The 16,418-nt window shown below is 41.6% G+C and overlaps 1 protein-coding gene across 1 annotated transcript in view; it reads left to right on the top strand.

Moving 5' to 3' along the window:
• The window catches only part of LOC102840927 (contactin-associated protein-like 4-like), a 240,683-nt gene that overhangs the window by 110,161 nt on the left and 114,104 nt on the right, over positions 1-16,418 (top strand). The window contains exons 5-8 of the mRNA XM_006875240.1: positions 1,061-1,245; positions 2,889-3,032; positions 3,579-3,843; positions 15,894-16,043. Coding sequence (XP_006875302.1) covers positions 1,061-1,245; positions 2,889-3,032; positions 3,579-3,843; positions 15,894-16,043 — 744 coding nt within the window. The remainder of the gene's footprint in view (positions 1-1,060; positions 1,246-2,888; positions 3,033-3,578; positions 3,844-15,893; positions 16,044-16,418) is intronic.

Raw genomic sequence — 16,418 nt, 5'->3', positions numbered from 1 at the left:
CTATGAGTCGGTTCCGACTCGATGGCACCTGATAACAACAACAACAACAATTGACCAGGAGTCCTGGTGTCGTGCTGTGAGGTAAAGCACTGGACCACAGAGTCAGTTTGAACCATAAGATCAGCAGTTCAAACTCACCAGTTGCTCCTTGGAAACCATGTATAAGCTTTCTATGAGTCAAAACAGACTCGATGATACTTATCAACAACAATTGACCAGGAAGACAGCCCTTGCCACTGTTTCTATCATGCAAAGTTATCTACTTATCTCTAACCCAGTTTTTTTTCTACCTCAGCCCTATCAACATTTTGGATTTGACTATTTTAGGGGTGAGGGTCATGCCATACATTGCAGGATGTTTAGCAGCACCCTTGGTCTCTTCCCACAAGATCTGATAGTACTCTAACCCAAATCTTAACCATCAAAAATGTCTCTTGATGTGGTCAAATGTCCCCTGGGGTGCAAAATGACTAATGGGAACCACTGTCCTATCCTAATACAAGGCTAAGACACTTCAAAGGAATATGAATATGCAATAGATAATGAAAGGAAATGGTTATGAATGGACTTTGTACAATTAGTTGGAATTAATATTGGGTTTAGAATCCCTTAGTAGTAGTGTAGTAGTTGTTGTTGTTGTTAAGTGCCATTGGGTTGGTTCTGACTCATACTGACTCTGTATAGGGTTTCTGAGGAATGGCTGGTGAATTTGAACCACCAACCTTGTGGTTCAAACTGACCTAAAGGTCAAGTGCATTATGCCACACCAGGAGTGCAAATTGTTAAAGCACTCAGCTGCTAACTTGAAGGTGAGAGGTTTGAGTCCTTCCAAATATGCCTTGGAAAGTAGATCTGGTGATCTTCTGAAAAGTCAACCATTATGGAAGTCATAATTGTACTCTGACACACATTAGTCAAAGTCAATTTGGTGTCAGTTGGTTTAATAGTCAGGTAAACCCAGAGTCAGGTAAAGCCAGCTCCACCGTGTGGAGACATGCTCAGCTGGGCAGTGGAAGCAATGGTTTGGGTGGGCCAACCATGCCTCCATCCCCTTATCTAGGTGGAGGCCTGCGTGTGCCCCTGTCTGCTCCCACCCAGACGGCGTTGGGCAGCCTCCTAGATGACCAGCACTGGCACTCTGTCCTTCTGGAGCACTGTGGCCAGCAGATGAATCTCACCATGGACACCCACGTAATGCACCTCCAGGCACCAAGGGACCTGAGTCATGTGAATCTCCATCCTGAGGTGGGAAACCAACTCTCCAGCCATTGTGGACTTTGTGATTTGAGCAGGCAGTCATTAAACAATAAAGAAGTTCTTTAGAGAAATATCATTCACTGAAGCTTAGAACAATGGAGAAATGTCTCCTAGAGTGAATGGTGCATGATAGCAGTGGGTAGTGATCATATTGTGGATAAGATTTTCAATCTAACTGCCATAGTGCTATGTCATTAATGTTTAGCAAACAGTCCTCAAAGGAAGAGGTAACTCTATGAAGAGTGATCTTTGTGACCCACACTTGAGGACTTTCTTCCTGCCATAGTGCATGTCTAGACCTCATCTGTGATAATTTGGGCAAGCTTTGTAATGTATCCCAACTAGATACGTCATTAGTAAGAGATTTAAATGTAACATCTTACTGCTCAGGTTTTAAAAGTGGCCAGCCATTTGCAGTCAATTGCACACTTATATCTAAATTGCACTAGTACACAACATCTTTCTGCCATGTTTTGTAAGACAGTTTTGAGTTCATGAAATAGCAAAACAAACCTAAATCATTTCAGTGTTCATCTGTCATAAAAGGACTCAAAAGATACAACCAACAGAAGATTCTAGCCTTGTTTTACATCATCCATGGCTTTATTGTCTTAAAACCCAGTTTATAGGAAAAGGAACCATCGTGATGTTTTGTGCACAGAGGTGTATATAACCCAGAACAAGACTGTGATGTTTGCTCTGATTTGTTTTGCACAATTCAAAACACATTGTACAATGAATATGAAGATATTATAACCCTATCAGCCAGTACATGCCACAGTTGGAGCTGACAAGCATTTGCAGAGGAACTCATATAATCTAATATATAGCATTAGAGACATGGTGAATATCTTATGTCCAGTGCCTCCAGACAGGGACCTAGACATAAGGGAGTGATCCAGGGAAGAGCCTTAAGGATGGGGGACAGCAGGGCATGGAGGGAGGCCAGGCGTGGGTGTGATCCCAGACAATCTTCCTCAGGGAGGTGTCAGCCTGTTACCACGGGCAATCCAAAGGAAGGTAAGTTGCCTCCACCTGGGTCATTTGGGGCACTCTTGAGGCAAAGAAACTTAGATGCCATACTCCTGACCTGGAAGCCATTGGAGAATACAAAGTCCTAACCTTAATAGAAAGCCGTATGTGGGGAGGAGAGAAAGGAGGGAACCTCACAAAGATGGTAACCTGGATTTAGAGTGGATCTAGAGGGACACAAGTATTCTTGGGAAAGGGAGGAGAGAGAGTAGGGAACCTCACGCAGATCAGAAGGGATTTGGATGGACTTGATATTCTTTGCTCCAGAGACCCTGGTTCTGTCCACCCTGAATGGTGCTAGTTCTTACCTACTGGGTTGCTTTCTATATTAGTAACCCACTCCCCAACTTTGATAACACATTACATGGTCTCCTCATTACAGATAAAGGAGCTGTGGAATCAGTGAGTATCAGGTACATGCAAAACTAGTTTAGAATCGGTGACTTAGCATTGCATTTAATATTAACAAGCATGACAATATAGTTATGCAAAATTGCTTTTTCTGTGACTATAATTGTATGGCTATAAATCATAGATGTTTGAAGCAAATTATCAGAAACTCACTGAAGTATATTACTGATGTCATTTTTCTTTCTAAGATCAGCTTTGGAGGGATTTTAGCACCTGGGAAATCAGTGACATTTCAAAGAAAACATTTCCATGGATGCTTAGAAAACGTCCATTTTAACGGAGTGGACATCATCAGTTTGGCCAAGCAGCACAGTCCACAGGTCCTCACTGTGGTAAGAGAGGTCCTGGATGTTCATGATGGGGTCACGGGGAGAGCTGCTGCTCCCACATGGCAAAGTGGCACCTTTCATGCTTCTAAGCAATTCAGTGTCTTCCTCAAGGCAGCATTGTGTACAGGAGAAGTAAAGACAAAAACAAACGTAATTGATAGTCTGGGTAAGAAGCACGTTTTACCACATCTGTGGAATCCATGAAGTGGTGGGCCTTGGAACCATGGAAAGCAGAGGGGAGGATCTGGTGGAGAGGGTGGTGGAAAGCAGGAGGTATAACCGGGGGCTTCTTATAGGCCATAGTGACAGACACTTGTCCAAATGCTTGTTGAGTTATGCTGAGGCCCTTGTGAAGATCTACCCATTGGGATTCTGTATCAGGGTGGGTTGTGTTCTAGGATCAGTGACACGGAGGTGGGTTTTCTGGGAAACATCAGTGATATGGCCACTTAATCCTGGGTCATATTGCTTCACTGATGAGCAGCATCCTGGACTGCTGGACTGGGCAGGCCCCCTTGTCTCTCAATTCTCCTCTTCCTTTGATTCCAGGGAAACATGTCATTCTCCTGTTCACAACAACAGACCGTTCCAGTGACATTTCTGAGCCACAGGAGCTCCTTGGCATTGACTGGCTTCCCAGGGGAGGATGGGGTCACTGTCAGTTTCCAGTTTCGAACTTGGAGTCAAGAAGGGCGTCTACTGTCCTGTCAGCTTCATCGGGGTTCAGGGCAACTTCTGCTTGTTCTCAGTGATGGGAGCCTCAGACTAAGCCTGCAAAGAACTCTGGGACAAGGACAGAACAACGTCACAGCAGGTAACATGAATGTCTCCAAAGTGGCAGCACATATCGCTCATCCTCCCAGGTCCTACAAAACCTACCACAGCTCTGCAATCCTAGATCCCATAGAACTTCACATAACTCCATCATCCCATGTTCCATAACATAGCCACAACTTTGCCATCCCATGTCCTATAGTGCACATAGCTCCATCATCCCAGATTCCGCAGAATTCATACAACTACATCATCTCGAATCCTATAGTGCACACACACTTTTATCATTCCAGGTCCCACAGAACCTTACATGGTTCCTTCACTCCATAGCCTATAGTATGTACAGCTCCATCATTCTATATCCCACAGGCTTCACACAACTCTGTAATCCTAGATGCCACAGAGCACATGGCTCCTTAATTCTAGATGCTACAGAACTTCCCACGGCTCCATCACCGGAAATCCTACATAAAACATGCTTCTATCACCTTGAATCCCACAGAAACTTATGCCCAACTAGTAAGATTTTTAAAATGATTTAAAATCAATAAGTATTCTTACTTTCCGATGTGAGTCTCATCACCTTGAACTCAAGGTCCTTGTCGTTTATACTGATGTACCAACTTAGTACCCGAAGCATCCCCCAGAGGTTCTGGTAGGAGAACCCTTCTGTTCTGTCTCCCAGCAGCCATGTCCTGTGTCCTGTGCACTCTCCTCCATCAGCATTTTATTACCTGGACACTAGATGCTCTGTTCACTGAGTGCACATGCCCTGCTCTCATAGATTCCATGTGCTCCTGTGTTTGATCCATCATGAAACATGACTACAAATAAGAACAGTTCCCCATCTTTTGACAATAGCTCTTATTTTTATTGTTGTGAAGTCTGTTCCAACCCATAGTGTCCCTGAATAGGATTTCTGGGGAGCAGCTGGTGAGTTTGAACTGTTGACTGTGTGGTTCAAGCTGATCTTTCAATTCAGTGCTTTATCCTACAGCACCACACCAGGACTCTTTGACAATGGCTAGTGTTAGCTATGTCAACCACAGATGATATCACATCTTGGGAGGAAGATCCATAGGGCTTGTTAGTTACAGAGCTGGGTTTGAATTGTACCCTTCTACCTCTCCTCTCCCACTCCCAACCCCATGATGCTCTACCCTAGAATACTAATGGATCTAAGCCCATTTGTTCACTCATAAAATGGCAAGAGTAACTGATCCCCAAGGTGGGTAAAAAGATCTGGGGTAATATTCAGTGTGGAGCAGAGAGACTCTTCCCTCCTCCCAATGGCCACTGTCACCTTCTAGGAAAGGGCTGATATTGTTGGGCAAAATCTTTGATAAGCCTTATAAGTACTAACATCCCAAAATGACATTATTGATTATTCATAATAAGTAATAAGTGCCATTTTTGGATGGAGAGGAGGAGCGCTACAAGAGAAGACAGGACTTATCTGTAACTGCTGCAGTTTTATTTTGCTTGTATTTCTTTTTTTTTAAGTTTTTATTGTGAATTGAGTGATAGTTTACATGGGAGAACATCAGCTTTACACTCATCTGATTGTATTTCATTTCATTGCAATGATTACAATGCATTGTAATTGCCTCTATGCATCATCCTTCAACAGTATTTGCCTGTATTCCCTGTTTTTTGTTTTGTTTTTTGGATGTACACCAAAATACTCAGGAATATATAATCATCCAAACAACCAAAGGGCATACCCTGCAAGTCTGCCCCCTGGACACCAGCAAACAACCCCTCTCCCTCCATGAGTCTAGAGTCCCCAGCCACTCCATCTCTCCACATCAACATCTCTGCCTCCATCTCTGGTGTTCACTGCTTCTCTAAATAGGGTCCCACACTCCACTCTTCTCCCTTGATGGTCCCGGGTCCTCCGCTCCTGGACTGCAAGATCAACCACTCCCCTCTTTTGGTTACAATACATCTACCTTTACATTTGCAACAATCACAATCAGCCCTGATAACAATTACTCACCATTGAGCCACAAGAGTTTACTCCCGTGTCCTTTCACCAGCCCTATCTAGACAGGTTGAAAACCACTCAGTGGAGGTTCTACCTTCCCCTATACCCTCTATAACTAAACTCCCTCTTGAAAATGTATAAGCCACTCACTTTGTGCCTTTGTAGCCCCCACTCCCCATTTTAGGTAGCTGATATCTAAATTGCCCATCCCTATCAACCCTAAGAAGGAGCTCTGGTAGCATAGTGGTTATGATTTGGGCTGCGAACTGCAAGGTCAGCAGTTCGAAACTACCAACTGTTCCATGGGAGAAAGATGAGGCTTTCCACTCCTGTAAAGATTTACAGCCTTGGAAATCCTGTACAGGGTCTCTATGAGTTGGAACCAACTCCACAGCACATATCAACAACATCAACCCTGATGAAGATCAAAAAGCACAGCCTTCAGTATGGATTACATCTCAATATAAAGAAAACAAAAATCCTCACCACTGGACCAATAAACAACTTTCTTATCAATGGAGAAAAGATTGAAGTTGTCAAGGACTTCATTGTTCTTGGATCAACTATCAACACTCACAGAAGCAGCAGTAACGTATTGCATTAGGCAAATCTGCTGCACAAGACCCTTTTAAAGTGTTGAAGAGCAAAGATGTCAGCTTGAAGACTGAGGTGCTCCTGACCCAAGCCATGGTATTTTCAATAACCTCATATGCATGCAAAAGCTGGACAGTGACTAAGGAAGACCCTAGAAGAATTGATGCTTTTGAGTTATGGTGTTGGAGGAGACTACTGAAAGTGCCATGGACTGCCAAAAGAACCAGTAGATCTGTTTTAGAAGAAGTGCAGCCAGAGTGCGCCTTAGAGGCCAGGATGACCAAACTTCGTCTCTCATACTTTGGGCATATTGTCAGGAGGGACCAGTTACTGGAAAAGGATATCATGTTTGATAAGGTGGAGGGGTCAGAAAAAAACAGGAAGACACCCAACAAGATGGATTGGCCAAGTGGCAGCATCGATGGACTCAGGTGTAGCAACTGTAGTGAGGTTGGTCCAGGATCGGGTAGTGTTTCGTTCTGCTGTGCATAAGGTCGCTATGAGTCAATACCGACCTGATGGCACCTAACAACAACAACATTAACCCTATATGCAGAGGAGGTAATGATCCTTGCTGTGAATATTCCTTCTTTGCTTGTATTTTTGAATTGAGAGTTTGGATACTGTTGGGGAAAGAGAGATGAGGGAGGGAAGAAACACTTCCAGGGGGCCTGTGCACATTCACAGAGAGCAACACTTTATCAATAAACTAGGTGTGACTATCAGGATGGAGAGGAAGGGGTGGACAGCATGACTTTGAAACCTATGGGGATGGTCACTGGGACAGCCTTTTCATGTTCCCCTTGGGAACAGAATGCCCGGTGCTGCCTTGGCTCCTCCATGGCTCCTGAACCTGGCAGAGTCTTCATTCAGAGGCATGCTGAAGAAGGAAGCAGGCATCAGCTAGATGTAGCTACTGCAGGGCATTCAGGCTATTGCCTTCTCTACATGAGCTCTTTCTCAAATGAACATTATTGCTGAAGAGTCTGGAGTTAAACTGCCCTCTGCATGCAGGGAGCACAGATCATTGAGGGACTCATCCTGATTTTGAGTTTCGATGCATCATTTGCATGAACAGAAATGAAGTCATTAAGGGGCCTATGGAGTGATCCAGTGCCTTAGGTCCCCTGCAGTCTCTGTATTTGAAAAGAATTGTTTTTATCTCTGCATGTGGATGCTGTGAATCTTCACAAAAAATATTCTCTTATGTAAAGTAGCTTCCTAGCCCCTCTGACAGAGGTCTACCATGGAATCATTGATCACTGAATGTTTAGATGGCACTGAATCTTTTTCTGTGTAATAGTCCAGGCACAAAGGAAGAAAGCATGACAAATAGACAAACAATCTAAAGACAGATGAAAGTAAAATATGAAGAACAAGTTGGATACCTTATTTTGTTTCTTTTCCATCCATCACTGAAAAATAAAAGTGGGACCCCCTCCCAAATTAGCACCCCCTCCATATTTTAGGGATTACATTCTGATCACTTACTGAGTGTTAATAATGAGACATGTTTACATGAATACATCCATGAGAAAGAAAGAAATCCAATTCCATAGCAATGTGTAGACTTTCACAGTTAACATCAGAGGCTGTGCATCCCTGGTGGAGCAGGCCATTGTGAGTAATCAGAAGATGCTTCGATCATGGCCTCATGGTAAATATCTTAAAGAAATGGCTGCACTGCAATGATCCCTTAATAAACACCATGAAGCTATTATCATTCCCAAACAGTGTTTTGACATGACTAACTGAGAAATGGAGCCTTGGTGTGGCACTGTGGGCTAATGCACTGGACTGTAAAATCAGTTTGAACCACAAGGTCACCAGTTCAAGCTCACCAGTTGCTCCTTGGAAACTCTATGCAGGATCACTTGGGGTCAGAACCGACTCTACAGCACTTCACAACAACAATAATCTGTTGCAAATAAGATTACACATAATAGATTTGAAAGTCCTGGTGTGGTGCTGTGGGTTAATGTGCTGGACTTCAAGGTCAGTTTGAACTGCAAGGTCAGAGATTCAAGCTCACCAGCCACTTTTTGGAAATCCTATACACGGTCACTGAAAATCGGAACCAACTGATGGCACTTAAAAGCAACAAAAACATAGTAATACAGTCAACAGGAGGAGGGATGAGAATATCTACTCACGAGGGACTGATAAGGTCATTTGTGGTGGGCAGGGGTTGAGGAAAACACCTGTGTTGAGAAGAAGGTGATGAGGACACTTGAGGATGGGAGGAAGTGATGAAGCTGTCCATGGTGGGAAAGAGGTGATGAGAACATCTGTGGTGGGATGGTGGGAATGAGGATATCTATGGTGGTCAGGGACCAATGAGGATACCTTTTGTGGGCAGGCTTCATAAGGACATCTGTGATGGTGGGGAGGTGATGAGGACATCTATAGTGGAAAGGAGACTCCTTAGATTATTTAATATTAGCATATTGTTAATTAATAAGAGGCAAACTATCTGTGACTATGTGGAGGACATAAGTGGCTCCATAAGATAAGCACTAGATTGCAAACAACAAGGTCAGCAGTTCGAGCCCACCAGCAGATCCTCAGGAGAAAGATGAGATGAGGCTCTGCCTGTTTCTAAAAAAATTTACATCCTCAGAAACCCTCTAAAGAGTTGCTATGAGTCAGAACCAATTTGATGGCACTTAAAAAACAATTCATGATTATAAAGACAGAAAAGAAGTAGTTAGGATAAAATGACTCAGGTTCTTTTCTTAACTAAAATGAACAATTACTGCCTTTTATTTTTCATGTTTGTTTTAATTTTTTTAGTTATTGCTCGAGTTAGTGAAGCAAGTAAATGTATTTGATGACTTAGCTAATTAAGGTAAAGTTGATTTGACACATTTTACTGCTATACACAAATAATTTTGACCTACAGTTCACATTGTCAAGATATGATCATTAAAATACAGGTAGTCCCCAGGTTACTAAAGTCCATTTATAGACAACTCCTATTTTTCCTTTAATGTTATGCAAATTTGCCCACCCTTTGGAAAACTAAGCCAACCCCAAATTGCAACAAATTTTTCATTAAAATCACTTTCGTTTGTTGCACATGCAACTTTAAAATTATTGAAAAGTCTCTGAGTTTTTCTTGCACTAAAGTAAGACTAAATAGCATCACTCATCTGGCAGTTTTTCACACTATGGTGGTTTGTGTGTTGCTGTGATTCTGGAAACTATGACACAGGTATTTTATATATCAGCAGGGACACCAATTATGGACAGGTTTCAGATGAACTTCCAGATGAAGACAGACACGGGAGAAGGAAAGACGGACTACTTCCTAATATTTAGTCCCTGAAAACTTTATGAATAGCAGTGGAACACTGTCAGCACCAGATTATTGAACACTGAAAATAAGGACACCAGAATGTCGTCAGACATAGTGCCAGAAGTTGAGCCCCTCAGGTTGTAAGGTACTCAAAATGCAACTGGGGAAGAGCTGCCACCTCAAAGTAGAGTTCACCATAATGATGCAAATGGAGGAAAGCCCTCAGGATATTCGTTTGCTGATGGGGCACAAGTGAAAACAAAGAGAAACAGCTGTAAAAACCCATTAATAATCAGAACATGGAATATACGAAGAATAAAATGTAGGAAAATTGGAAACTGTCAAAAGTGAAGTGGAATGTAGACACATCAGTATCCTAGGGGTTAATGAGCTGAAATGGACAGGTAATTGGTTATTTTGAATCTGACAATCACATGGTTTACTCACAGAAATGACAAATTGAAGAGGAATGGCTTCAAATTCTTCATGAAAAGAACATATCAAGATCACTCATGAAGTACAATGCTGTTTGTGATAGGATAATATCTATACACTTACAAGGAAGAGGTTAATACCTCTATTATTCAGATTTGCACACCAACCACTAAAGCCAGTAATGATGAAATTGAAATATCTTCAGTCTGAAATTGATCAAACATGCCATCAAGATGTAATGATAATTACTGGTGATTATAATGCAAAGGTTGGAAACAAAGAGAATCAGAAGTTGGAAAACATGGCCTTGGTGATGGAAACAAGGTTGGAGATCCCATGATAGAATTTTGCAAGGCCAATAACTTGTGCAAATACATAGAAGATGGCAATACAAAGGGACCTCAGGAGATGGACTACACAGAAATCAAATTGACTGCACCTGCTGAAACAGATGATGGGACATCATATCACCAGTCAAAACAAACCATCAATTTCTGATAGGCAAATTCAGGCTGAATCTGAAGAAAATTAACACAAGTCCACCAGAGCCAAAATATGACCTTGAATATATCCCACCTGGATTTAGAGACCATCTCAAGAACAGATTTGATACATTAGACACTAAATACCAGAGTCCTGGTATGGCGCTGTAGGTTAATGCACCAGACTGCAGAGCCAATTGAACTGCAAGGTCGGCAGTTCAAGCTCACCAGCTGCTCCTTGGAAGCCCTATACAGGGTCACTATGGGTCAGAACGGACTCAACAGCACTTCACAACAACCAGAGACCAGAATTGTTGTGGGGTGACATCCAGAACATCAGACAGAAAGAAAGCATAAAGTCACTGAGAAGACAAGAAATAAAGAAAAGACCAAAATGTATGTCAGAAGACTCTGAAACTTGCTCTTCAGTGTAGATATGCTAAAGCAAATGGAAGAAGTAAATAGGTACAAGATCTGAACAGAAAATTTCAAAGGTCAGCTTGAGAAGACAAAGTCAAATATTATAATGAAATGTGCAAGGACCTGGAGTTAGAATACCAAAAGGGAAGAACACACTCAGGATTTCTCAAGCTGAGGGAACTGAAGAAACAATTCAAACCTTGACTTGAGGTATTGAAGGATTCTCTGGACAAATTATTGAATGATGCATAAAGCATCAAAAGAAGATAGAAGGAATACACAGTCACTGTACCAAAAAGAAATGGTCAATGTTCAGCGATTTCAAGAGGTAGCTTATGATCAAGAGCCAGTGATCCTGAAGGAAGAAGTCCAAGGTGCATAGAAGTCATTGACAAAGAATTAGAACTTGGCATTGATGGAATACACATTGAAATTTTTAAACAAATTGATGTGACACTGGAGGTACTCACTCAACTATGCCATGAAATTTGGAAAACAACTACCTGGCCAACGGACTGGGAAGAATCCATATTTCTGCCCATTCCAAAGAGAGGTGACCCAATGGGATGAGGAAATCAGCAGACAATATCATTGGTATCCCATGAGAGTAAAATTTTACTAAAGATAATGTAAAAATGACTGCAACCATATATTGACTGAGAACACCCAGATGTTCAAGCTAAACTAGATTTAGAAGAGGACATGGAACAAAGGATATCAGATGGAATTTGGTTGAACGCAGAGAATACCAGAAATATATTTACCTGTACTTTATTAGCTATATAAAATCTTTCAATTGTGTGGATCAAGACAAGCTATGGACAACATTGCAAACGATGAGTATTCTATAACCCTTAATTGTGCTCATGAGGAACCTGTTCCCTTGTTCGGCTTGAACCTGGCAGTAGCACAAACAGTACAAGGCAACACTGACTGGTTTATGATTAGGAAAGGTGTGCACAAGGCTTGTATTCATTCACTACACTTATTCAGTCTGTATACTGAGCAAATAACTTTGAGAAGCTGGATTACACAATTCTGTGGCATCAGGATTGGAGGAAGACTCATTAACAACTTGTGATATGCAGATGATACAACCTTGCTTGCTGAAAGTGCAGAGGACTTAAAATACTTACTGATGAAGATTAAAGACTACAACCTTTGGTATGGGTTGCACCTCAGCTTAAAGAAAACAAAACTCCTCACCATTGAACCAATAAGCAAGAATTGTATAAATGGAGAGAAGATTGAAGTTGTCAAAAACTTCATTTTATTCGTATCAACCATCAACAGCAGCAGAAGTCAAGACATCAAACAATGTATTACTTTGGGCAAATCTGCTGCACAAGACCTGTTTAAAGTATTGAAGAGCAAAGATGTCAGTTTGAGGACTAAGATGAGCCTGACCCAAGCCATGGTGTTTTCAATAACCTCATATGCATAGGAAAGCTGAATAATGAATAAGGAAGACTGGAGAAGAATTGATGTATTTCAGTTATGGTATTGGAGAAGAATGTTGGAAGTATCATGGACTACCAAAAGAACAAACCAATCTGTATTGGAAGAAGTACAGTCAGAGTGCTCCTAAGAAGCCAGGATGGCCAGACTTTGTCTCTCACACTTCAGACATATTGTCTGGAGGGACCAGTCACAGGAGAAGGATATCATATTTGGGAAATGGAGAGTCAGAGAAAAGAAGAAGAGTGCAGAGAGATGCACTGGCCCAGTGGCAGCAGCACTGGGTTTATGTGTAGCAACAGTTATGAGGCTGACCCAGGACTGGGCAGTGTTTTGTCTGTTGTGCATACGGTCACTATGAGTCTGTACCAACTTGATGCCACCTAACAACAGCAACAACAACAATACTAAATAAGAACCGTATGAACCTACGTGGACCTACAAATTCAACTTAAAGACATAGTTAGAAACTCATGTTGTTCATAACCTTTGAGTTGAATTCATAACATTCTTCCAGTAAGCAAGAGTGGTTTGTTATTTTTTTCTTAGTGCTTAGAGATTTAAATTGGATATGCATTGAGATTCATACATTGGATAAAAGTTAAATAGTGTTGAATGTGGAGCTAAATTGAGTTATAATATATATAAATGTTTTAATTTGAAGGCAAATCTTTCAACATAATTTACAACTTTGCAAATTGACATTTATAATTGCATAAAAATATTATCCTTTTAATTAGCAGTCCAAGATAATTATTAATACCATAAAGTATTTTGTCAATCTTTGTCACTCTTATGAAAATCCAAGCAGAAACCAATCAGTTGATTGTGGTTGTTAAGTTCTGTCGAGTCAGTTCTGACTCATAGCAACTCTGTATAGGGTTTCCAAGGAGCAGTTGGTGGGTTTGAACCTCCAAATATGAGGTTCAAACTGACCTGTGGTCCAGTGCTTATCCTATAAAACCAACAGGACTCAGATAATAGTGGTAACTAAAGAACAACCCACTTACAATCCCACTGTCATAAAATTATCAAATGTCTTAGCTAAATGCCTTTTCTACCTATCTCCATGTTGATTTTCAGATTTCCAATGCCTGGCAATCCTGTCCCTCGGGATTCATCCCTCAGGACTACCGTATTTTAAAAAAACACTATGAATTTTTGAAAAACAATAGCCAAACTTGAAAATTCAGGACAATTAATGACAACTATAGATGTGTGAATTTTATGAAGACTTTGGGAATCTCACAACACTGGGTTCCCCTGCTTCCTTTAGCTAGCCTGGACTCCTCTCTGCAGAGTATTGTGTATAGCCATGCGCCATTATTGCAGTGCCTGCTCTTTCAGTACAGGTGTTTAGGTGAAGTCCTTTTGGCCTCTGGAGAGAGGACAAGTTCATCTTGCACAGAACTGACCACAGTCAGAGGCAGGGTCCTCATGTTTGAAGTATGCCATCATGGTCCATTGGATCACACACCAGCAGATCTATCCCCACTCAGGAGGAGACATCACCCAGCTTCTTCCTGACTCCAGTGCCTGGATTATTTGTGTCAAATCACATTGGAACTTTCATTCACAATGTTCCCTCTCTGCAGAGACTTGACTGGAGGTAGGTCTGACCAGCAGACCTACTAAAAGTGTGGTCCAGTGGTCAACATTAGCACCATCTGGAAAAGTGCTGGAAAGTGAGGATCTCAGTCCACACCAGATCTGCTGAACCAGAATCTGCATTTGACAATATCTAGGGTGATTCCTATACACATAGAGGCCAGGGGGAACAATTCCAAAATAAGCTCTTTCTATACAAAAATGGAGTCCTGGTGTGGCACTGCAGGATAAGCTCTGGACTGCAAGGTTGTTTTGAACCACAAGGTCGGTAGTTCAAACTCACCAGCCGCTCCTCAGACACCCTGTCCAAGGTCGCTATGGGTCAGAACCGATTTGACAGCACTTAACAACAACAGGATAGGAAAATTCGAGCTAAAGATTGAACCTAAATCCACTACGTTAGGTTTCTTATTCATTACTCTTTTCTTTAAGAAACTAAGCCTTACTGAGTCTTTAAAAGCCTTTTTTCTTCTTCACTAATAGGTTGTAAATAGTGAGCTCCAAGCTCTCAAGGCTGAATTTATGTGAGTCTAACCCTATTCACATGGCCAGTGGTTGACACCACTCAGCCAGAACGTAATGCTGAGAAACAGTGTCCTAAGGCATTGGACAGCCTAGGGGAATGACCCTCTGATCTTCTGGGCCATTGAGAACAGTGAGTGCTAACTTTATCTGTGGAGTAATACTATGATGCCTTTTCACTCAATGTGGAACCTGAGGAGGAAATCTACAAAAGAGAGGAGACAGTCATATAGTTGTTATCCATCTCCCAGTGACTTAAACTCATTCCTTCTAAAAGCGACCACAGTGAACCACATGGATTCGAACCCGCCAGCTGCTCTGCAAGAGAAAGATGATGCTTTCTGCTTCCGTGAAGATTTAAATCTTCAAAAGCCCTATACAGGGTCACTCTGAGTAGACACTGACTCCATGGCACTTACATGGAAAACAGCTACAAAAGGAGGAATTACTTCACACAGAAACTCGTAGTGGTGATGGCTTTTGAAAAGCCATCATAATCTTTAAGACTTATAAGAAACCTTGGTTTACTGATCACAACAAGAGTTCATGTTCTTTGTAGCTAATTTGGAAAAATAAATATAAAAGTGAAATATAATGAAAATCACTGCAATCACCTCATCTAAAAATTATCTTTTATATTAGGCACATTTCCTGTCTATCTGCTAAATGTTATGTGTGTCTACATAAACACACACATACACACACTCAAAATATTTTGTGAATTTTACCTTAATTAATATTCTTACTGGTGTGGCTCTGTAGGATAAGCATTGGACTGTTAATCACAAGGTGGGTGGTTCAAACCCACCAGCTAGTCTTCAGAAACCCTATAGAGAGTTGCGAGGAGTTGGAACTGACCTGACAGCACTAAAAAAACAAAACATCTGTGAATGTATCCAGACAAAAAGTATAGAAGGAATGAAAATATATTAACAACAGCTATACACGGAAACGCAAGGAAATAACATAGGGCATGTTTTAATATATCCTGAGACTTTTAGACATAGCAGTATTTCGGTTTCCCCCTTCCCCCCCAAAGTTCAGTATCATCAATGGAAGTTAGAAGGTGTCCTGGCCAGCTGACAGGAGGAGATGGTCAGACTGCCCAGGGCTCACCATGACTGGACATGGATCACACACTCTCCTTCCATGCAAACAGGATAAGTTCCCTCCACATACTTTGTTCATGTTTCTTCATTTATTGGGTATGATCTTTAACACTGATCCCCAGCACTTACCAGGCTTGTGGTTAATGGATATCTCTTTTACCTGATGTTGTTTCCCAGGGGTAGGACTGAATGATGGACAGTGGCATTCCGTTTACCTCACAGCCAAGAGGATTCACCTGAGTCTGACAGTGGATAACGACATGGCCTCAACTGTTCACACTGTAATCCCCATGGAGATGTATTCAGGAGAGAGCTATTACTTTGGAGGTGAGTGAAGGGGCTGGGGTATCTTCATTCCCTTCTTTGAGAGTAGTCAAGATTATTTATTTATTTTTAGATTGTATGTTGAGTAAATTTCTCTTTTTTAAAAATGTTTTATTGTGAATTATGTGATAGTTTACATGGGAGAACATTAGCTTTACATTCATCCTATCATATATCATATATATCATATATATTTCATTGCCATGGTTACAATCCCCTTTATGCATCATCAACCAACCAAAGGGTATACACTACAAGCCTGCTCCCCGGTCATCAGCACACAGCCCCTCTCACTCTCTGGGTCTAGAGTCTCCAGCTGCTCCATCTCTCCAAGTCATCATCTCTACCTCCATCTCTGGCATCACTGCTTCTCTGGGT

The sequence above is a fragment of the Chrysochloris asiatica genome, unplaced genomic scaffold, assembly GCF_000296735.1.
Source record: "Chrysochloris asiatica unplaced genomic scaffold, ChrAsi1.0 scaffold00314, whole genome shotgun sequence".
Lineage (NCBI taxonomy): Eukaryota > Metazoa > Chordata > Mammalia > Afrosoricida > Chrysochloridae > Chrysochloris > Chrysochloris asiatica.
Note: the sequence above shows the minus strand (reverse complement) of the source record. Positions and strands in the feature narration are given on the sequence as shown.